The sequence below is a fragment of the Halictus rubicundus genome, chromosome 15 (genome assembly GCF_050948215.1).
Source record: "Halictus rubicundus isolate RS-2024b chromosome 15, iyHalRubi1_principal, whole genome shotgun sequence".
NCBI classification, from domain to species: domain Eukaryota; kingdom Metazoa; phylum Arthropoda; class Insecta; order Hymenoptera; family Halictidae; genus Halictus; species Halictus rubicundus.
The window spans coordinates 10,618,294-10,641,949 of NC_135163.1; the positions used below are offsets into that span (position 1 = coordinate 10,618,294).

Below are 23,656 nucleotides of genomic sequence, written 5' to 3' on the forward strand. Positions count from 1 at the left end.
TTGCTGTATTAGTTTCAGCTTGATGTTAAAGGGGAAAAAAATTGTTTATTTGGCTCCTGTGTCTAGCAATCGATGAAAATATTTACCTACCATCAGAAAGGAAACAGATTGCGTTAAATTTTGGTAACAGTCAACGAGGAAAACGGTGTTACTGACTAAACAGTGAAAAAGATCACTGACTGGTCGGACACCCCGTGCATTTATTTTCGTGAACACCCCCATTCGCTTGGGCGCCGGTCGCGCACCCTCTTTGGCTGTCCGTTTCGCTATCTCTGCGCGCGATGCGCGGATATATATATTTTTTTGTTCGTTCGTTCACCGCTATGATGGGTGTTCTCGTTCGCCAATAACGGATCTTCAATTTCGCTGTTCGCTTCGTCGAAATTTTCGTGACTCTCGGAAGCAACGATAATTCAGCGGCGATCAATCACGGGCCGGTCGAGAGGTCGAACAGCTCTCTCGACCGATCGACGATCGGCCGACCCTTTTCCCGGCGCGCAAAACGGGTGAGTCTTGTTTTCTTTTTGCCGAACGGCAATTTCGTCGGATCCCGCGGACGGGGTAAAGAGAAAGCGGAAAATCAACGGGACACCGGTAAATATTTTCGAGAACCGAGAACCGAGAAGAATCGGTCGCGAGTTCCTGCCGATTTGACCCCGAAAACACATCTCTATTCGCGCGAGCCGATAAATCGATTGCTTTTCGAATTGCATTGTTGCCAAGTGTTTGGATACTTGGAGAAATCGATTCAACAGCTTTTCGGTATCGTAACGAGCCAATAAATCGATCGTTTTGCTTCCGGGACTGCATCGTTGTTCGCAAACGTTTGGTTACTTGGACAAATCGAATCGAGCGCTGTTTAATATCGGCATGAGCCGGTAATTCGATCGTTTTGCTTCTGACAGTACATTAGTGCTCACGAATGTTTGGATACCTGGTGAAACCGAGTCGAGAGCTTGTTCGGTATCGTTGTTATTAGACTGTTGTATACAGGGTGGGGTATTTACAACAGGTCAACCGAACAACTCGGCTGCTTTTCAAGATAAAATATTTCTCCGTTTCTCGGATTTCTCCGTTTTCTCTAGAGGATTATAGCCATTCTTTTTTCAACCCCAGTCGGATATATTATTTTGATCCGTCGCGGATCAGCCGGTGCTATCAGCGTAGAAACGTTGGAACACCGCGTTGCAACGCGTTAGGCCAATCGTTTCTCATCCGGGAGTTTCGCTCGCATGATCGTCACGGTTGAAGTCGCCAGCGCGCGACAGATAATTGATCTATGAATTTTTCAGTTTACTCTCGGAATTAGTGTTTCGCCGTGCCGGGTTATGGGAGGGTCGTGAGTTAACGAAGAATTCTAATTTTGAGAAAGCCCGAGGTTGGCCCGGATTCGGCTTCCAGAAGACTCGAATGAAGATAGATAGATAGAGAGAGAGAGAGAGAGAGAGAGAGAGAGAGAGAGAGAGAGAGAGAGAGAGAGAGAGAGAGAGAGAGAGAGAAAGAGAAGAGAGAAAAAGATAGAGAGGGAGAGAGAGAGAGAGAGAGAGGATGGGATGGATGAGCCGGGTGGGGCTTCAGGCAGGATTTAATATATTTCTCGTCTTATCTTGCCTTATCTTCCCTTAAAGGCGATTCACAGCGGCGAGGGAGCAAAGGATGTTGGCCCACTTTCGCTGTCTCGTAGATCTTATCGCTAATGCGGGACAAGATAGGCTCCGGGTGAGGCTTCTGATTTGTTAGCCGCGCGATAAGAATTTGTATCTACTTCTCGTCTTTATTTCATTCCTCTTTTATCGGCGCCTATGCCCGACGTCGCTCACGGGCCCGAAGGGAGTCCGTTGCGACCGTTTTCGTTTTCGTTTTCGTTTTCGTTTACCTCTAGAACCGTTTATCTCTAGAACCTCTAGGACGGTTCTGCTTCTAATTAATAATGTACAATTCACAGAGATACGAATTTTTTCTATCTTCTTGCAATTCCGACTCACTGTGCCAAGATCAATGGTACGGATGATAATTGTTGAGGATAATTGCTACTCACGGTTCAGCTCCAGCGTGATCGAGGTCATCTTCGGCTCTATCAGGTCCGTGTTCTTCGCCTGGCAGGTAAAGTTCGAGCCCAGGTCCGAGCGACTGATCAACGGCAGGGTTAACCTGACCAGGGTTAAATAACAGGAAGCTTAATAATTTCAACGAGTGGCAACTACGGAAAATTGTAATTATTCATAATTATTATAATCGGTACTAACGAGAAAAGCAAGGACTACTCGGGAAAACGGTGTTTCGCTTTCTGTTTCGAAAAGCTCCACATTTTCTAGAAGACCAGCAAAGCCGTACCTGTTCTCTATGACGTCACCAGCGTTTTTCTCATACTCCTCGTCTTTAACTTGGCCATTGACAAGCCACCGTACCATGGGCTCCGGTTTTCCTGCAAAAGTCAATTAATAAACTGTAATGGACTTGACGATGAACGCGGGGGGGGGGGATAAACAAGTTTGCTCGAAAATTACTTTATCAGGGCAACTATTGGCGCAAAGTTACAGCGTCGCGTTTCTTAGAAAACGTCTTTGTAAAAGCTGCTGCCCCGTCTATTGGTTCTCGCGGAACCACCACTCCCGCGTATTGCCTTTATTTTAATTGCTCCTTCAGGATGTCGCCTGGACGGTCTTCAGTGGGGATAAGAACCGAGAGAGGACCCTTTAGGAATTTAGTATGGAGAGCCTCTTAAATGTAAAAGGCGGTAGAATACTTATACTTAAAGTAAACCGAACTAAACCGAACTTATTCCGCGGGGATTATAAAACCATTAATAACACCGGGATGAAGGCTTCGCTGCAAATTTTGTTCTTCGAGGCGCAATGTAGTTACGGACGACCGCAATCAAGGATTCTGAGTTACGCTATTTTTAAAGATCGGTATTCCTTGGGTTTATATGGAGTTGCGAAGGCTTGAATACGACTACTCAAATTTTACTTGTTGAAGACTCGAAATAGTTAAAGCCACATGTGAAAATTGAGAGGATAGGGAACATAGGGACGTCGTGGAGGATATCGGTAAAGGATGGTGAGGCGAGTTTCGGATGGCCGGGAACTTTTAAATTAGCCGATACCCGAGAGTTTTCGATGCGGTGCTCCAGACAAAAACTGCGGGACGACTTCGCAGCCGGTCGTGACCGGCTCGGCTCGGCTCGGCTCGGCTCGGCTCGGTTCGGCACGATAACTGCACGCCGTTATAGTTTTCTCCGGTTTCTCCGGGAGATCGATAAATATCAATTATAGAGAGACAGGCGAGCACCGGGGCTGCGGATCAAAGCGGCTGAAATATTAAAAGCGAAACCGGATCGGCTGCAATTTCGACGACTCGGCCCGGATTCGAAAGTTCGGGCTTTACGGGCCGGCGAAAAATACTTTTAACCGGTCTCAGCCGTGAACGGAGCGCCGAATCTCTTCCGGGGTTATTCGGGGTTTCGATATGATAGACCCGTGACGCGAATACCTTTTAACACTAAACCTACCACGGTCAAATTGACATATTTCACAATTATTGAAATTATGAAAGCGCTTTCGTAGGAAATTACTTTCTCGGTTGCCCAATTTGTTGGGAAATCTCCAAAATTTGTCGTTCAAATCTAAACATTTGTAATAGCTACGAAATAAGAATGTGTTGCGGTGTTTGAAAACGCAACATATAAGATTTGTACCGGAATAAATCTAATTGTCAGAATCCTCGGGCTTCCTGTAAGCATTCCTTGTCGCTATCAAATAAAGATTGATACTATTCAGCGAATGTCTCGCGGCGTTCGAGGATGCACGGCATAAAATTGGTTGTGGAATCCCGTCCTTGATCAAAGCAGAGCTTCCTCCGCAGAATCCGAGCGTTGTTCTAGCCGTAAAAGATTGATTTGATTTGGCGAGCATCTCGCGGAAAGTATAGAGGCGCGAGTTTACACGCGTTATCGCGGCGGGAATTGACGGTGTGTGGCGAAACAACATTTCATATGCGGCAGCCTAATAAATAAGGGTTGGAAGGTGGAGCAGCCATCTCTTTAACCGGGGTGGCCTCTTGCGAGAGAGCAACGTTCAGCGGGAATAAATGGTTCGACGAGGAAAGGGAGCAAGAGAAAGAGAGAGAGAGAGAGAGAGAGAGAGAGAGAGAGAGAGAGAGAGAGAGAGATAGATAGATAGAGAGAGTGAGATGAAGGCCGCGGGTTTGGGTATATCGTATCGAGTTCCATTCGAAGGAACGTTCCGTGGATAGACTCCGTATTATATCACGGATTTACATATCTTCCTCGAATAATACCTCGGCTCCGTGGCTAGATGCATATTTTTATTGGAAAAAGCTGCCGGTTATGGTGATAAAACGGCTCGAATGATATACGGGCATTATAAGAGTCAGGTATGCGCCGGTAATGGGTCAGAAATCATAAAGCGAGAAAAAGCGCGGCACCGAGGGCATAGAGAGAGAGGGGAGAGAGAGAGAGAGAGAGAGAGAGAGAGAGAGAGAGAGAGAGAGGCGCGGCGTGGAGCGGAGAGGAACCCGCGCGTCTATCGAGCTCTCGGAACGGTGAAATTCCCGGTGAGGGAAAAGGCACCGAGAACAGCAGCCAGCCAGGCCGGGGAACGGTTTACGTCCCTCCTTTCATTGTTATTCACGATGGTGTACGGTGCTGGGAATCGCAATTTAATCAGGACGACGCAACATCGCCGCGACACTTAAAATTGCAAGCCTTGATCTCCGACGGAAGCGCGCCTAGATTAGCTCCGGCCGTCATTGTTATTCACGATGCTCTCGCGATCTAGATTGCGTTTTAACCGTCTCGTTGTTTCCGATTCTCATCCCACCCCTCTGTCTCTCGTTTCCTTTTTCCTGCCACTTCGCTTTACCCACCGTCCACCTCGCTTCTCTCTCGCCTCTCTTCCCTCTTGTTTCTCTCGCACCATCATCGATCAGAAGGCTTCAGGTCGCGCAATTAGCTCGCGCCGCGATACCTTTACTGTCTGTCAACCCCCCCCCCGCCTCATAATCACACGGAATTTTAATATAATGGATAGATGTTTCGCCCCTGTGTCTAGACAGCGGATCTTTATGCAAAATAAACATTTCCTACAGAAACTGCACGAAACAGGAGCTGAGTAGGAAATTGTTTCTTTGCTTGATCGCTGTAATCGATTCGAAATAATATTAATGGAACACACTTTAAATCGGAACAACTGTTTTATAAATCGACGTAACTTCTTATCGTAACTTGGTGCAGGAAACTTTTCACGGGAGATGGAGGGTGTAGGACGTACGAGGGTAGTTAATTCGTGAGCGAAGCCGTGAGGTCGTTTGCACGAGTGCTTAGGGACGAGAGCGAAGTCGCGTGGCTGCGGAAAGGGAGAAGGGTTAGTCTCTCCTCGGATTTAACTCCCCCCCCCTCTCTCTCGCTCTCGTTTCTGTTCGGTCTGGGTTAGGTCTGGGAATGGCTTCGGTACGCCCCTGGCGTTGACTTTAACTGTCGGACTATATTCGAACTCCCCTCTCGCTTAAAACGACGACAACACCGACGCTATCTACGCGGCAGGAGGCACTAAAGTGCGGATTTTAATCCGCGGATACCGGACGATATCTTGCAGGATTAAGCGAGGTCCGCAGCTACTCGGCCACATCTAACAAGTTTACCGTCGTCGGTTCGAACTCTGCTTAAGGCAAATACCCTTCGCCGGGGCTCGAGACCCTTGCCAGATTTCCTCCTTCGAGAGTTCTACGACGACCGACCTACAACGCCCTTACGAAACCTCTTCCTCTACGTCTGCTTCCTTCGCTTCCTCCTACCATTGCTTCTTCCTCCATCCTCCTCCTCTGCCTCCTCATCCTTCGGCGTCGTCCCTATTCAGGACCTCTTGATTCGGGATCAATCGATCAACCGAACTTGCACTTCCTAGTCGGTACAACGAATAATGATTGCGCGTCGCTAACTATACCTCCGACCGCAGGCGTCTCCGTTTATTCGGAAGCTTGCAAGACTTGGGAGCAGACTGGTGCTTATGACAATTCGCTATTCCACACCCTCGTTTCTTAACCCTTCGGAGGTCAATATACAATACCGACTGATTTATCAAATTTGCAGTCTTCGAGGTTGATTATTCGCCTTTTAGTCGCAATGATTTTTACCACAGTGTCGATGCGAGACAAGAGGACAGATTAAGTTGAGGAATCGAGGAACGGAAGATGGTTGGGAATAAAAATCAGCAGGATTTTATCTCCTCTACTAAGAACTTTATTGCGGTCGTAAAAATAGAGGGAATAATGGAGATGCTGCTGATAAGTCGTGTATCGCACTTTCGAGATTGCTAGCCACAAAATTGAATTAGCACTGGATAGTCTCCGTGAAAAATATTTCGAATCAGAGTAAGTTCAGTCTCGGAAGAATTCAAGCATTTAAGAATAGTATCGGTTTCGTCTTCTCTCATAAAAAATCCGCAGTCTACACATTAACAAGGAACTTTTTAAATGTATAATATATTTTGAATTTATATTGAAAAAGCATTGATCAAGATATACCAGAAATGCATTCGCAGTCTACTCACGAATTATACCGTGTACTTTACCACAGATGTTCGTTCGAAACCCATATCCGTACATCTGCTAGTCAAAATTAATGAGAACCAAGTACTCGTTTGAATTACCAACGACAAGTTTAATTTATGCGGCGGATGAGACACGAGACATGTACATGATTTTAATCCTGAGGATTAATAATGATCTCGTTGGGAACATACGCGGTTATGAAAGTTAATTTTTGTTTTTGGAACGTGACAAATTCTAGGGAATTTGAAGCGTTCGACAGGAAGCGCCGCGCCTGCTCGATAACCGCGACATTCGGGGGCTGGAGTGTCCAGGCGAGAGCGAGCAGATTTATTTGCGAACAGCGACAGAGGAAATTCGCAATATTTCTAATGGACAAAACGCGTGCATCCCGGAATAGGTCGACGCCGATGCCGAGGGCCTGCGCGTCATCTCCGCGCAGTCTGTTTCACAGACGTCTCTCTCTTTCTCTCTCGAATAATTTTTAATATCTCTTATGGTGCCGCGAGTTCCGGTTTCGCGGAGGGGATTGAGAAATAAATATTCCCCTCTCGCTTGGTTCGTTCGGCAGGCCAATACGCCGCGAGAGCAGATTGCGATCCCGCGACATTATGCGTACCCCCCGGGGAAATAGGCAAAGTGCATCGCGCTTGATGACGCGAAAGAGGACGATGAAAATAAAAAGAACGTGGGAGAGGACCGTTTTACCTCCTCCCTGCTCTCGCAGGATAATTATTCGAGTAAACTGGCTCGCTCGTTTCGACGGTCATAATAATACGGAAATAATCAAATATTCGAGCCATGTATAGAAGCTGGAAGATGATCGTGCTTACGCTTTCGGTACTTTATCTCTGACGGGGATAAAAATGGCTAATAAACTCGAAAAAATTTATGAACGAGGACCGGAGATGAAGTTCAGCATCTCCGCCAGTGAAATCGAGGGAAACTTTCGTTTTCCGAGGGTGAAGTGTAAAAAAGGAGTGGAGAGGAACGACTGGTCGTAGGAAACAATCAAATATCCCGCGATTTCGAGCGCACGAGCGCGTTCAAATGATCGAGAGTGGGGGAGAGAGAGAGAGAGAGAGAGAGAGAGAGAGAGAGAGAGAGAGAGAGAAAGAGAGAGAGGGAGAGAGAGAGAGAGAGAGAGAGAGAGAGAGAGAGAGAGAGAGAGAGAGAGAGAGAGAGAGAGAGAGAGAAAGAAAAAAGGAAGGGTCCGAGCGCACTTTTATTATTTCCGAGCGTTGAATTCGGTCCGATTCCGAGTCCGGAGCGAGAACACTTTCCTCCTCTTCCTTCTTCTCGACGGGATCCCGTATGCGGAAGGCGAAAAGGGGAAAAGGGAAAAGGAAATTTCAGCGGATCCTGGTCCGGTGCACCTTTGGCGAGAGCCGTGCGGAGATAGGCGAGCGAACATCTCACCTTTACGCGCGTATACATCCTCGGAGGAGGACCCTCGATTCTTTCCGGGCACGAAGTCAAGTAATTGGCAATAAATTTCGTGGCCGGGCTGAGTCGTAAAATTTTCTCGCCGCTATTGCCATAAATTATAGATAACACGGATCCCCGCGGAGGGGCGGAGTTAGGCTTAGTTGTAAATCGCGAATAATAGAGCGATCGAGAGAATGATACGGATGTCCGACAGGGCGGATCGCGTTCCAGAAAACCGGTTTGATCGATTGCGCCCGCCTTCCTTCTGTTTATTAACCTTTCGATGCCTCCGGAATAATTAGAAAACTTCATTTGTTAATCTTCTATCATTTATTAATCGCGATGCGACCAATGGAACGAAGTGGCAAGATTTTAGCGATATCACCGAAGCTGTCTCGCGGAATAATAATAACGAGACGTCGGGATGCGGCGTCGGGACGTCAAAGTCGTCCGAAGTCGTCCGAAGTCGTCCGAAGTCGTCCGAAGTCGTCCGAAGTCACCGGTTTCCCGTTTCCCGAAGGAAGAAGTGTCGGAGACGCGGATACGTGGAATTGGGTAAACGGCCGCGACTCTGCGAACTTTTTAACGACGCCGTGTGCGGGGGCTTGAGTGGTGCGAGGGGGTAGTTTCAGTCGGGCAAACACGAGGACCGGGGATCAACTCGTCGGGCATGAAACTTTTCCTTTTGGTTCGGGATCGCTGGTGAACGCTATGCGACGCTAGGCAACGAGATCGAACGGCGACCGGCTCTTTAGCTCGCCGCGAAATCGTCGCCCGGAAGAGAGACTTCGATCCAAAAATAGAGGCCGCGAGAGAAAAAGAGAAAGAGAGAGAGGGAGATAGCTTCGGAGGAGGGTGAGGGAGGAGCAACGCGGAGTCAGTGGTGTCGCCAGTTATTAGATCAGGCAACTTTTTATCGACGAGCGGGGGCTAAGTGAAAAGTTCCACGTTCGGGCGGACGCGCGGCGACGCGACGCGACGCGAAAGGAAGTCCTTCCTCGAGAGCAGGAAGGGCGGAAGGGCGGAACAGCGGAAGACTCGTTGGAAAGAGGAGAGAGCCGAGAGACGAAGGGACGAAGGGACGAGGGACAGGAGGAAGCACGGGGCACGGAGGATCAAGCGTTCTCCCGAGCGAAGCGGCAGAGGAAGCGCCGAACTACCAGGGTTCCGGTGTTTACTTTGGCAACTGGATCTAAATTTCTGTTTATAACTGCGGCAACTTCTTCGTCCGCCTTAAAAGATTATTTCCTCCCCTCTGCACTCCTCTGGCCTCCTCTGGTTTCCTCCGGCCCTGCGGCCGCCCCTTTTCAACCCTCCTCAGAGTTACTCGCAGACGTCCCCCTGTCCTGCGAATCGATTCCGACGCGGCCACTGTTAACCAGCAGGCTTGCAAATTCCGACGACAGTTTTATCAAATCGTCTGTGTTCCTTTGTACTTACAATTTTACACAACAGATGTATCGGTGACGCATAGATCCTACATAATTTTTGCAACGACGAATTGCTATTGGCGGAGGTTTCTGGTTGAGAAACGTAAATCGAAGGAACGGAATTATAGAGCGGAGGTTCGTCAACAATAAGAACGAGTCCTCGTTGCGCATCGAATCATTAGCGGAGGGTAGCGGAAACCGAGTAGGAACCAACGGCTGTACAACAAGTACACGTACAGAATAAACGAGGACACGAGAGGAGCTCGATCTCGGGTTGTTTGCGCGGCAACAATGTGTCCGTGGTCTTCGTTTCCCTCTTTAAAGATGATTTACAATTAAATGAAAATTCTAGGCTCTCTCTCTCTCTCTCTCTCTCCCTCTCTCTTTCTCCCTCTCGTTCTAGTCCGGGAGAGATCGTTTGCAGCGGTTCCGCGGGCGTATTGTTAAGGATAAGCCGATCTTCTCGATATTCAATTTATACGCCGCAGTGCGTATGATCGATGCGCAGCGTCGATGCAATTCCCATCGAATCTGCATACGGCAATATTCCACAGCTTCGAATTTCGATGTATTCATCGAGCACCGGCATCGACTAGGAGCATTGAATCGTAGTACACACCGGTATTTGTACCATAGTTATCCGGGGCTCGGCCCATAGTTTGGGTCGACGGCGGTTTTCACGTTTTCAACCGGATCTCGAGACTCGTTTTTCATTGTGCAGAATCGTTTTCAACCCCCGAGCGAACCATCCGACACGATTATTCGAAGGCACTGCCGAGAGAATTCGTTCTGAAACTGTTGGACTTTCGCGATATTCGTAATGACGCGGAATTAGGCGCGTTCAAAGGTGATACGAAGGTCAACCCTGTTGTTGTAAATAGAATGATATTTATTTGCCGTCACCTGGAGATCCTAGCAGACCAGACAATGTTCGTAAATTTGCTTCTCTGGATCCGGTCTGACGATTTTTGCAGCGCGAAGTGGTAAGCAGAGATTTTGCAAATCGGCGAAATAACGGGAAATTTTCCTCGGGGACAGGGCCAACGCCCTGCGACTTTCGGTACTTTCGTATATTCGAGGATTTATCGGGCACCCTGTGCGAGTTCCGACCGCGTCCCGGGATCCCCGAGAGCTCGCGGCACTTCGTCGAAGATTTGCAATTCAATCGAAGGCCGAACCTCGGAAACGCTCGTCGCCAATGTGAAATTACACCGGGCGTATACTTCACCGATTAAATGTTAATTCACGACCGGCGACTTTTGCCGCTCCTCCCCACCCTCTACTTTTTTCTCACCCCGTTTTCCCCGCAGCCATTTTATCGGGCTTTCCCGGCCCTCGGCAAGATCGTTCGTGCTCGCTCTACGCGCGCGTCTCGCTCGGTGTGTTTATCCGTGTGTTCGCGTATCTGTACGCCGCGAGTGTCCGTGTATCGACGGGCGGAGGTTATTTACGCGAGAAAAATGATTTCGAGCCGCGCGATACCAGATCCGCTTATTCAAACGAGAAACGACGAATTCCATTCTCTGCCCTTTGAGCCTCGTAAAAAATTCGCGGACCCCGCGTTTTATTGCGAGGCCGCTGCTCGCAATATTTATATGGACGCTTTGTTTGCTCCGTCAGGAATTCGATATCGACCACGGCGTTTTGCGCTTCTCGCGATTCCACCGCGCTGCGAAACGAATCCCCACCCCCCCCCTCTTTCTCTTCCTTTCGTTCCCTTTCTTTTTCTCGCTTGCTCGCGCGATAAGAAACGTTGTCGCGCGACGCAACGGTCGCTGCAATCTACAGGCCGCACCAGGATACGTGGACGCAACGGTAAACAACGGTGAACGAGACAATGTTAAGAGAGTCTTGTACATGTACACAAAAATCAAGTTAAAATCAAGAGAAAAATCTATGTAAAAATACAGGAGCGAGGAGCGTGATCCACGTGTTGTGGTGCAACCTGTACGGTATCGGCATGGCCGTAAGAAGAAGTAGGGTGCGCGGGTTAGGGTAGCCGGGTGGTCGGACAGTCTAATCTTCATAAAGTGGAAGAGAATCGCGGGGAAACGGGTACGATGACCGTTGGTATGAAACTGGAAAACGAAAACCGGGGATTCTTTCTAACGATCTCTCGCTCGGTTTCCGGCGGGCGAGATTTATTGCGGGCGTCGGGTCGTGCGAACAGCGCAATAAAAACGGTGGACCGAGGCTGGAGGAGAATTCGGATCGGGGTCGGGGTCGGGGTCGGGGTCGGGGTCGGGGCCGGCATTAAAAGCGAGCGTCCCTGCTTCGACGTTCATTTAAATTCGCCGGGCCCGCTTCAAGCCTGGAAAACTAAAGCGTACAGGCACAGGCAGCGTTAATTATACGGGAGGCGCGCTAATACGCTGCTCTCTCTCTCTCTCTCTCTCTCTCTCTCTCTCTCTCTCTCTCTCATTCTCTCTTTGCGCATCGAACGATAAATATTTCCCGGCATCCTCGACGACGCTCCGTCAACACCGATTAACCGTAATTAGGTGACAATCGCTGGTTCCGACGGACCCCCGAAGAACCCTTGGAAGAACCCTGAGATTTGAACCCTGATGCCTTGCAAACTGCACAATTTCTACCGTATTTCCGTTATTTCCTTTTCCTTTATAGCCACTCATTCTTTAATTGAAATACAGTTTGCCAAGACACCTCCGATAAGATACATCTGATAATTTGACCGTTGGCGCGGACTAGTTGATTTCCTCGGGTTTGAAAAATGACTAACAGCCGCGAACGCACAGTTTAACGATGGAACAGGTGTTCAAGGGTCGGTTAGATTCTGACGATAGACGGTTGATTTCGTTGATCGAATAGTTTTTGCGAGAGCGCCGCTAATAGTTTCCCCGTCGATGCGGTTGATTTTCTCGCGTTTGAAAAATGAAGTGCTACAAACGTATAGCGATCGAGTAACGGTGTGCAAGGGTCGGTTAGGTTAGGTTGCTCGTTAGCCGTCCAGTGGCTCGAGTAATAGCAATAGCAATCGCCGCAAGGGGCAAGGATAATCGTTCGCCGAGGAACAGGAGAAGAGGAACTCACCCCCGGTGACGCGGCAGGTCAGGGACGGTGTGTCGCCTTCCTCGTAAGGTCCAGCCGTCCCGTTCACTATCCTCCCCCATTGATCTAGAATGGTCGGCTGTTCCGGCGGTACTGCAACAGAGAAGAAAATCCTTGTCAGAACTGGCAAAGCCGTAGCATCGGTGCTATACAACGGTCTAACTCGATCAAACATCGCCCGAACTATCTCAGCTTCCGTGGCGGCCTGCTACACGGGTCCGATCCGATCGGATCGAGTTCGGTAAGCACTCGATCGAATCCGAGTCGCTTTCAATATTCGAGTTTTGCGTCTGCGGTGTCGGACGGGAAGAAACGAAAACTGTGCACATGCAGAGTGTCTCGTTTCGGTAAGATCACCTTTCATTCCATACAATCGTCCGAATAGAAACGAAGCTGATCAAACTTACACGTCTCTTCAATTTTTAACATTGTTAAGTAAAAAGAAATTTAGCAATGTAAACATTTTTAGCGTTGCCCGATAGTTGCCATTCGAATGCAAAGGATAAAAATGGAACCTTCTGTTTGTTCTTTGATATTTCACCCGCTGGCTCCACGATATTAAACGGAGGATATATGTAGGTTCGAAAGGGAAGAAAGGGAAGAGAGGGAAGAAAGGGAAGAAAGGGAAGAGAGGGAAGGAAGGGAAGGAAGGAAGGAAGCAAGCAAGCAAGGAAGGAAGACAGCGGGCAAGATAAATAATCTTGCGCAAAAATGTGGCGATACCGTTCCCGGAAGCCGAGAGCGGAATAATAAACGAATTTTTTCGTGACATGTAATTTCGTTTACGAATGCCATCTCGACGCGCGATCTGGTCCGCCTGCGGGGACCGAGCCAGAATCTCGATAACCGCTACCAATCTGCTCGACTCACGGGTTTAGGTCACTGGGTCGGCCGCCTACAATTATTTAGCCAGACTTTAGCCGCATCGATTCTTCCCCCGTCGATTTCTCAACGACTGCCCGTCCGACCAAGGGAATGCCCCTCTTAACGCTTTCGTTACCACGAACATATCTAAATTGCACGAAGATTCAGTTAAAAGTCACATCGAGATATTCGGAGTTTGCGCGAAAGAGCAGGAAACGCGGCCGGGCCGATCATTTCAATTTCATTGAAAGGGTTCAACAGCGAGAAAGACGGTGTTCTCGGTGGTGCGTTTCATCGTTGCATACGCCGTCGATAAATCGACGTCGCGGCGACGGTCGTCATTGTCCGTGGCGGTGTAAGACGACGTACCCGAGCCGCTCGAAGATAAATCGATTCCCGAACAATTACCAGCCCGTAATACAGAAACGCTACGGCAACAGAAGTCACGCTGCTCTGCCACCGGGCTCCACCACCGTCTCTCCTCTCCTCTTTCTCCTGCTATCCGTTTTTTCGCTCCTGTCGTCTATCCGCCCGTGACTTTTCATCCCTTTTTTACTGTCTGCGGCAATCTTGGATTATCCTCCGGCACGACGGTTTCTCCGAAGGAATGAGCCCCGCCTTGCGGCACCGCGTCGTGCCGTGCCGTGCCGTGCCGTGCCGTGCCGTGCCGTGTCGCGCCGTCGTGAAAAGGACTCTCGGAGACGCACTCGAATTTAGTCTCGCAGACGCTCCTCGCCACGAGGAAACCGTCGGATGGCTAATTATACTGGGTGTCCTCGCCTAACTCGTGCACTTTCAGCATCCAGCTTATGCTTAGCTACAGAAATGCCAGAGCAAAATTGGCTGCTCCAAACAATTTGCGAAATACTGAATAACAATCAAAGTTACATCGCTGTTACAAAGATGTTTGGCAACGTAGGAATTCTTCTAAATTATGCTACATACAACGATCGATAGCGGTGCTTTAGTGCCGAAAAAATTGGTTAAACGTTAACCGTACACAGCCAAGCAACGACTGCGAACAATAAAACTTGGTTCGTGCGAAATTTTTCGAAAATTCAGCAGTCTGAACAATACGTTGAAAAGCAACTGCGTGTTCCCGTGCAGAGCCAATTAGCCGTAACTTTGCAGCGGCGGGCAATCAGCATTCGACACCGTAGAACGCTCGAGCGTCCGCGCGGATGATTATTTAAATTCGCGCATTTCCATTTCTATAATCGTAATTGTAAGAACAGTAATAACAATGAAACTTTATTGCTCCCTCTGCCGGTTACCATTCCCTCGGAGCTGTATACGTTTGCGTTCGCGTTTTCATCTCTTTACCACGCATCGGTTGGATCCTATTTTAATATTATATATTAATTCTTAATTAGTTGTTCTTTCTAGCCCGCTTTCTAGCCCGCATTTTCCGGAAAAAAATGGAAGAAGACAGAGCACAGAGGCAGCAGAGGCGAATTTCCGCGGAAAATGTTTTTTCATTCGCTTCTTATTGTCGGCACGGTACGCACAGAGTCACAATGGTAAGGTTCGCGAAATGTACGGAACGCAGCGCGCAAAGTTCCGCGATACATCTTTATTCTATATTCCAAGCGCGCCAAATATTTATAGTACACTCGCTGCACGCTGTCCAAGCAGCCGCATATAGGCATAAAACGTGGTCTTGGAGACCCTTTCGACACGAGTGCGGAGCAACGGAGAGCAGGTGGAACGAGGCCTCGGCTTCTCTAGCACCCTGTTACCCTTTTTTAATGTCGAACCGTCCATTAATCCAACGAAAACTTATCACCGTCCTTATTAACCGCGAACGAGCTCCGACCATTTTCTCATTTTCCACTCTTTCTTTTTTCTCTTTTTAATCGTTCTGGTTCACGCAATAACCACACCCTCGCATCACGCAGATTACGAATTTTTCTACCTTTTTACAATCCTGAAAGAGCTGGAACTATTCGGTGAACATTTTTGCTGCGTATTTTTAAAACGTCAACGAATGGATAGAGAATTGTATAGGTGGCGGGCGAGCGTTTAGCTTCGATAGGAAATTTGGCGACGCGCGACGCGGCGGCAGTCTTTCGCCAGGGTCGCGATTCTTTTGGCCGCGGGCGGGATCGATAAGTCAAACCGGCGGACGTTTTAATTATGGCGAGGCCGGATATTGCAAGGCACACGGAAACGAAGGTAACGCGCTACAGATTCCCGTTAATTTCGGACCGGTGCTGCGGTGCGAGGTGCCGGTTCTCCACGGTTGTTCCTCCGCGGACGAAATCGAATCGGGCGAGCTCCTTCGGTGTTTTTATCGGCCGCAGAGATTTGAATTATGATCGGTGGACGGTCGCGCCCCGGCGCGGTATCGGTGGCCGATTAATCTTCGATTATCGCGCCGGATTTGGTCATTAAGGGACGGGCGCAGGCAGCCCGAAAGAATCGTAAAATATGATCGGCTTTTTCTCGGGGAACTGCCGACGGGAACGCGCTTTGATGGCGCGGCGGCGCGGTCTCCTCTTCCTCGCTTCCGTTCGCCCGGGAAAAATGGTAACTCCGACACGGAAATAATTAATGTTCCACGAAGATAGGAGAAGCTCCGTGAAAATTTGATTCCACCTTTCCCTCCGTGCCGTACCGTCCCGCTTCCCTGCTCGTCCCTCCGCTTCCCTCCGCTTCCCTCCGCTTCCCTCCGAGGATAGAAGAGAAAGAGATACGCATATAGTTGGAAAAGAGGCGAGGCGCCAACAATTTTTTTCCAGGCCTCCGCGGAGGGGCCGCGGAGATCGATCGATCACGGTTTAATTACTGTGGCGCGCCTTCGTTTAAAAGTTAGGCCAACTCCGCGGAACGACCGGCGCGCCGCGCACCGAGCCTAAGTGGTCTAATTCTCGGCCACAAAATGGCTGTCCTCCGGCTCCCCGGTAGCTCATTAATCGAGCCCGTACCAGAACCTCGGATCTCCGCGCGGCTCTTTATCTGCTCGCGATCGTGGGAAAACGAGTTCGCGTTACCCACCGACGCCGACGCCGACGCCGACGCCAACATAGACGTCGACACCGACGATGGATTCTGTTTGCGATCGATGAGCTCTCAACTTACCTTCGCGTTGCATTTTTTCTCCGCTTTAACCAGGGATCCGAAAAAACGCTTCAAATTGGATCTCGTTCGAGAAAATCTCTAATATTCGAGATCCTCGATCAGTTTCATTTGCACGTCCCCTCCAATCTGACAGTATTCGATCCTTCGAAACCTTCTGAAAGTTTCTCGTCAAGGCCACCAATTGAAATGGAATCTTCTGGCGTCTTCAGCCCCAATATCCAAGGTACTCGATCAATTTCACTTGTAAATATATCTCGTGCAATTCGAAGGCACTCGATCCTGCGAAATCTTTCTATTTCGCAGATGCCCTGTGACCCCGTGTCGTCGTCCCGACGCGAGGCAAAGCAAGTCAAAGCGATTCGAGGCGAGGCGTCGCGACGCACGTTTCTCCTTCGCAGGAGCGTTATCCGACGCCATACGTCGTCCGGATAACGCGCAAGGGTGCGAGGGTCGGCAAGAATAATGCGGCCGTTTTCCAGAAGTCGTCGACGAGAGGGGTGGCCGGGAGGAGGACGCGGAGGAGGGCGAAATGGATTCTCGCGCGTTTCCATGGGATGGGATATGGTGTTACGTGGCGAGAAGGGGATCCGTGCCGGAGGGGGAGGGTACCACGGGCCAGGGGAAAACGGCTCGGGATACGAAACGACGGGCGAAAAAGTGGCCGCGATTCGTATAAAGTGATTTTAAGTGAGAGTCAGCTCGCCCCGTTTCTCTCCCCGGCAGAAAGTTCGCCCCGGTTGAGATATGGCTGCAAATATTAAAATCTGTTGGCCGGTCGTCAAGCTTTCCAACCTGGGCCGTGTGCCCGGCGAATCAGTGGTTGCCATTTCTCTTCGCGGCGGACTGCTTAACGATTTTGGAACCCCGGTCTTTTTACGCCCGCCTTTTTCCCTCCTCCTCTCCAATGGGACGGAGATTTCCATGGTTCGTTTCGACTATGATGCGAGACCTCTCCTCTCTCCCCCTCGTGGAACCGGCCATTTTCCGTGAGAGAAACGGCCCCCCTTCGCAGACCGATTTTCTCTCCTCTCCGGGCCTTAATCCGCGCGATTCTTGAACTCTAACAGAATTTATGCGGAAAAGATGAACATACGTAATTGAATTTCCTCCGAGAACTTTGGTCGTTATTATACGGTTTTAAAAGAGACATGGGCTGGCGAGACGTATCATGGTTTCAATAGTAGAATATCTTTGCTATCGACTAGGTCTGCTTTACTATTTTCCAGGTTTAGCACTGTTCGGTGCTAGAAATAGTCGAATAAATTTATTTGTTTGTAGCTGCGTTGTTATCTGACCGAAGGGAGGCTCGTAATTTCGCGATACAAGCCGGCGAGATTTGAAAGTTATAATTTCGAATTTCACGGAGGATTTCGCCGGTGGAATGGAGGCTCGAGCAACAGAGAGAAGTTGTAGGTTTCGGAGCCAGGGTAACGAACTGAAAGCCACTGTAGAAGAAAGTTGGCGGACACGCGCGACGATGTCGGCCACCGTTTGGGGTGTGAGTGGGCGACGCGAAGGACCCGGAGGAAGAATGGCCAAGCAGTTTTCCCAGTGAGAAACTTGTTAGGTCGGACGTATTAGCAGAATCGAAGATATATTGCGCGAGCCGTGGAAGTGGTGCAATCGCAAACTGCTGCGAGACGGCCCACGATCGTAATACTCGTTTCGAGCGACTCGACTCGACTCGACTCGGCGCAGCGCGAAGCGGGGCTCTAATATTCCCAGGAAATTATGACGGCATATTTGTTACAGCCGAGTCGCGATTTTCGTTGTTGCCGCGTGACGAAATCTCCTCGCAATTAACTTCTACTCGGTAAATCCCGAAAACTAGACCGTCCGCTGGAGAGCTCGCTCGCTTCCTCCCTCTCTTTCTCTTTTCCGAATCTTTTAATCAAGATTAAAGCAATTACGAATTCCGCGGCGCAGGAGAAACGCTCGAACTTAAATTTCAATGCTCCCGGGAATTTCAATCGGAACGTCCTTGGTCTCTTGGACGAGGACGAGAACGCATTCGAAGTTCGCGGAAAGTGCACTTTGAACTTCTTATCCGAAGGTATTCGTGCTTGGGAACGTTTACGGACATCCGGAGACTTTCAGTCGGGAATCCTGTCGACGTTCAACATTGTCAATCCTCTTCTTCCTGGAGGACTCTCTATTTCGGTGGAAAAACCTCGTAAATAACCGGAAGCGGTTCTACTTTTGTCTCGGGCGCATCGTTTAGAGAGGAAACATGCTGCAGAAGCGTACCGATATTATGAAATCATGGTGGAAAATCGGTCGAGCTTCTGCAACGAGGAGATTCAATTACCCGGAAATTGCTGTACCAGAAAATGTTTGAAACATTTACTTACTTGGCATCAAATTCGAAAGACTCGTGTTCCTTCGTTTACCTTGTGTTCCTTGCAATCAGTTTAGAACATTTCCAATAATTAATTTCATAAAGAATATTTAATAATTGCATACGGGTTTTGCGGGGCAGAGAATAGTTTTAGGTTTCGCGCAAGGACAGCAAAAACGAGGACACCAGCGTGAAAAGTCCCGACAGAAGTTCCGCATCCGGTCCAGTAATCTGTGATCGATACTGTGGCTCGTGTAACCGATTAAAAGTGTTCTGTTTTGCTATTCATCGACGATGTCCGAGCGAGCGTGAGAGGAAGAGTGAGTGAGAGAGAGAGAGAGAGAGAGAGAGAGAGAGAGAGAGAGAGAGAGGCATAGCTTAGGATTTATGGAATACACTTCCGCGCATAATGATTGCCGTTCGCCGCGCGGTGAACAATTCTTTATTTGCATTTTTATTGTTCGGCCCGCGTGTTTGGGAACAGGACCGACGAGCGAACAAATGCGCCGCTAAATAAACGCTCTAATAAATTCAGCCGGGGATGACCGGCCGCGTATCCGGACCGCATCGACGCGTCGCGACGCCCACGCAAACATTTTCCTAGCCCCAGTCCAAGCCGGGAGGATCGCAATTTTTCCTATGTTCTTTTACAAGATTTCCGACAAAATTCAAGACTAGGTCGCGAGATTTCAAATTTGGTCAATTGGTTTATGACTTGTAAACCGTACATTCGACCGTGACAGGTTTAGCATTAATCGCGACAAAAGACTGGCGGTGCTGACTGCTCACTGCGAAGAAGGCAACGCCAGTACACAGAGCGATCCTCTTTTAATTAGAAGAGTCGGTCGAATAGGTAGAGCGAATGATCTCGCCGTGGTAGTGGAACCGCAAGAAGACAAAGGTTAAGGTCCGGCTTAGGATCGAAAATCCTCGCGCGCTTGAAAACGTCGCCGGTTGCATCGCCGGCATACGAAGTGGCGTTCGGTAAACATACCGCTTGGCTTTTCAACTCGCCGGGGCTTGAAGCTAGCGAGGCTTATTCAAATCGTCCGGGCAAGGGTGAGCGTCGGCTAGAAACCAACCAGTCCGGACCAAACCAGAGCGGAGCGGTGCCGCATCGAGCAGAGAAGAGGAGACTCTTTCTTTTTTCCTGGATCGTGCCTCCAATCTTCTCGACTTCTAGCTTCTTTGAGAAAGCGAAAAAGAGAGATGGTCTCCGGTGGGAGCCGCGAGCCGGCACGGAGGCGATTACTATTACCCGGTCCCGAAATAACACTCGTGACTATTTCACCCGGGATCGCAGGTTCAGAGACACGCGGGGCGTTCCTCTTTGGCGCGTTAACGTGGAAAGAGAGGAACGATGAGAGCCCGATAGTAAGAGATAGAATGTGTGTGTGTGTGTGCGTGCGAGTAAGAGGGAGAGAGAGAGAGAGAGAGAGAGAGAGAGAGAGAGAGAGACGATTAGCACCGGGAGAAGTCGTTCGAAGCGATCGTTTCTATTCAGTGGGTTCTCCATCGCGGTGCAACGGGCGCTTTCGGAGCGATGCGATGGCGTGCAAGCTCGCGCCCGCTCCGCTCCGGCGCGCCGGCACGCAGCGATATAACGTTAAACTCGGCTCGAAGCGTTATAATATATTAGCTCGCTCGATTCCTCGCTCGTCGGCATTACCATACGTAGCGGCGGATTCGCGTGATGGAAGTCTTCGCGCGTCAATTGCCAAGGCCCTATTGAGAGAAATACCACGCCGCTCGACTCGACTCGACTCGACTCGTCTAGTCTCGGGTTTGTGTGCGAGGCGTGTGCGCGTTCACGCTGGAAAGCGACTATTAAGTCAGACAACTGGGAAGCGTGTTAAATTTCAAGGGAATGGTTCCCCAATAGTAATAGCCGAGTGGTGTCAGACGAGCAGAAACATTATCGTAAGTGGTGAGAGAGACTCGGCACGGTCGGACAGCCCAGCTTTAAGACCCGACCGAGTAGAAATTGGAGTAGACTATCCCTCTCTCTGCCGCGTCACTCTCACCTCTTCAATTTCTCTCTCTCTCTCTCTCTCTCTCTCTCTCTCTCTCTCTCTTGGTTCTACCCTCTTCATCGACACGCAGACCCCCAGCCATCTCTCTCTCTCTATCTCTTCCTCTCTGTCCCACTTTATCTCGATCGGTCTCTGTTTCTCCGGCAAGCAAGACCTTCGCTCCATTGATCTCCGGCTTTGATCAGCACCGTAAACGGTTCGCCTTTCCCCTGGCCGTTTTTTTAAATATTTAAGAATCCGGCCGGATTAAATGGGCGTCTCGCATCCGCCACGCTCCAATTAACACTCCCACGCGATGTCTTTTTTGCTACGGAAACCGGTAGAACCGATCAGCGCCCTCGTTAGAGATAGAGATTCTATAACATTTCGATAGCATTCGGTTCGAGTGCTCGTTGTCGATGAGATTTTAAAATAAAGCTCCTATCGACGCCAGTCAGCCTAGAATCAAATTCAGCGACGATTCGAACGTCTCCGAAATTATCCGAGTTGCACATTCTGCGCGTCGTCGACGACCACGACTACGAGACTACAAGGATGAGGAGTTAGAGGACGAAGAGGACGACCTCTTTGTTCGTTCCGGCGCGCCGTCCGCCTTCTTTCCGCTCGATCGTCTCCTTTTTCTGTCGCTCCGCTCCTTTCTCCGGAGACCCTCTGCCCCGTGCACAGGCGGCTGCTTGTTAAATTTTTACGGCCAGCAGTTTTTGCGAGGACGACTCGCGAGCAGAAGCCCCGCGTCATCCTTTAGCCTCGTCGTCTGAAATTTATGACGGTCGACGGTCGGCCACCGTAGCTCCGTGTCGTCGTCGATACGTATAATCGTCGCGATTGCGCCCCCAAAAGCGACGCGCGACATGTGAAAACCCTGCCAAAATTCATGTCTCTCCGTTAATAGACATATCTCCGTTACGATAGTTGAAGAAAGCTGGAAGCTTTCCCGATCGTCTAACATGGTACAGCATAGCGAACGCGTCGACGCGACCGTTACGCGTTCTTTCGCCAGGTTAATAATTATTTCGCGGCAACGACGGGGCGAATTGTCGCCCGGTTGATTTCTGGCTGACGGTCGTCGACGTTGAAATTCCCCGAAAACCGGTCGACAGGTAAATTTCAAATTTCCGGGATTTTTAACTGGTTTTCCGTGGCGTTTGACGAACGAACGAACGAGAGAGCGAATAAGCGAACGGAACGAACGAACTGGCTTGCCGCCGCTCTGGAGTAGAATTAAGTCCTAATGGATTACGTCCGCTGGAAGGCCTCGTGCCTCGAGCCTCGTGCCTCGTGCCTCGGATTAAAATCCATCACCCGTAGATACCATTAAACCTTTCGTAGAATATCCTCCTTGACGGATCACCGGATGTACGGTCGCGCAAGCGCGTGCTCCTCGTGTCACACGCCGACAAGACGAAGCACGGCGCCGCCGCGAGGTCCTTGGATTTCAATAAAAATGTCAAATTTTATTTTCAAATTCGTCCCCGAGAGCGTCGTCCGCCCATCGTTCATGTTCCTTGTCAGTCTCGCGTCGTCCTTCTAGATCTCTTCCATCCTTTCTCGCTGCGGAGAGAGAGAGAGAGAGAGAGAGAGAGACCCGATCGCGACCGCGACGTTGGTTTTCCATGGAAAATTTTCAGGTCATACTAATTTCTGATCCACTTTATCGAAAAGTCGACCACTGTCCCTCGCTTCAACGGGACGGCGCGCGGCGCGGCGCGGTGGGCGCGGACCGATCAAAACGACTTGTAATTCGCTTGGATATTCCAGCCCGAAAAATGTCCCGTCACAAAACAATTGAATACAATCGTGTTGTCGGCGTTCTCGGGGAATTATTTCGAGACTCGTCGCGCGATTTAATAGCGTGCGAAGCGTGGCCAGGGACGAGGGAGAGAGAGACAGGGAGAGAAAGAGAGAAAGGGGTTGCAGCGCTCGTTCCCGGCGAAGCAAATATCGCGGTGACGCGTTACAATGCGCGTTCGATTTGTTTTGATACGAATTACGGGCCCGCGGATGCGAGGGATTACCCGTTAAATAGATTCGGCCGATCGACCTGACGATCGTTATAATAATTCAAAGCGTTCGTTACCGGTTACCGGGCGATATTCTCGCGCACCGACGTCCGGTCATCTAGCAGAGTTATGGCCCGCTCGATTTAACGTCATAATTCTTACATTGTTATGGAAATTTCCTTTAACTCGGCTAATTACCGAATCGCCGTCCCACGCGTTTCCCAGTCCCGCCACCGGAAACAGCAAACACGGTACTCGAGAAAACTCAACCCAAAAACACAGTTTCCGACCCCACAATTTTAGGAACAAGCTCGTCTTCTTTCAAACTCTTGGCAGCCATCTGCACAAAATAGAAGTCGCATAACTTTTCAGAGACGCGATAATCAAGTTTGACACCAGCAACCGGCGTTTGTTAGACGTCGTTTCAGAGCTGTCTCGAATCCGCCACCGAAGGTAGCGCCTGCAAACAGAGGCGTTTAATCGCGAGACGTTGCCGCAATCCTCGGTCGCGGAACTGGCATACATACATATATGTATCGTTTTCGCACGGTCGAACGAGACCGAGAGCCAGGTAGCAAGCAGGCAGGTGTTGTCGGCGGCTTGGTCGAGTATTTTAAAACAGCGCCGCCCCCGTGCACCGGTGGCTCGTTTGAATTTTAGAACGATAGTGGAAACTCGTGTAGCCCGCGCGAGTCGTGAATTTAACTTTCCGGAAGGGAAGGTGGGAGGGCGAAATAGGCGGTGGCGCGAATTAATTCACGACCTTCTGACAAACCGAGTTCACCAGTCGAGGCTGTGTGCCACAGTGTGTGCCTCTCTTCTATTACCAAGCCCGTACCCTGCGAG

At 49.7% G+C, this 23,656-nt stretch overlaps 1 protein-coding gene across 2 annotated transcripts in view; it reads right to left on the reverse strand.

The window, feature by feature from the left end:
* Nucleotides 1–23,656, reverse strand: part of LOC143361569 (hemicentin-1) — a 374,791-nt gene that overhangs the window by 59,876 nt on the left and 291,259 nt on the right. For both annotated transcript variants that reach the window (XM_076801071.1, XM_076801072.1), the window contains exons 4-6: nt 12,477–12,587; nt 2,335–2,425; nt 2,039–2,151 (exon numbers count right to left, since the gene is read on the reverse strand). In XM_076801071.1, the coding sequence (XP_076657186.1) occupies nt 2,039–2,151; nt 2,335–2,425; nt 12,477–12,587 (315 nt within the window). The remainder of the gene's footprint in view (nt 1–2,038; nt 2,152–2,334; nt 2,426–12,476; nt 12,588–23,656) is intronic.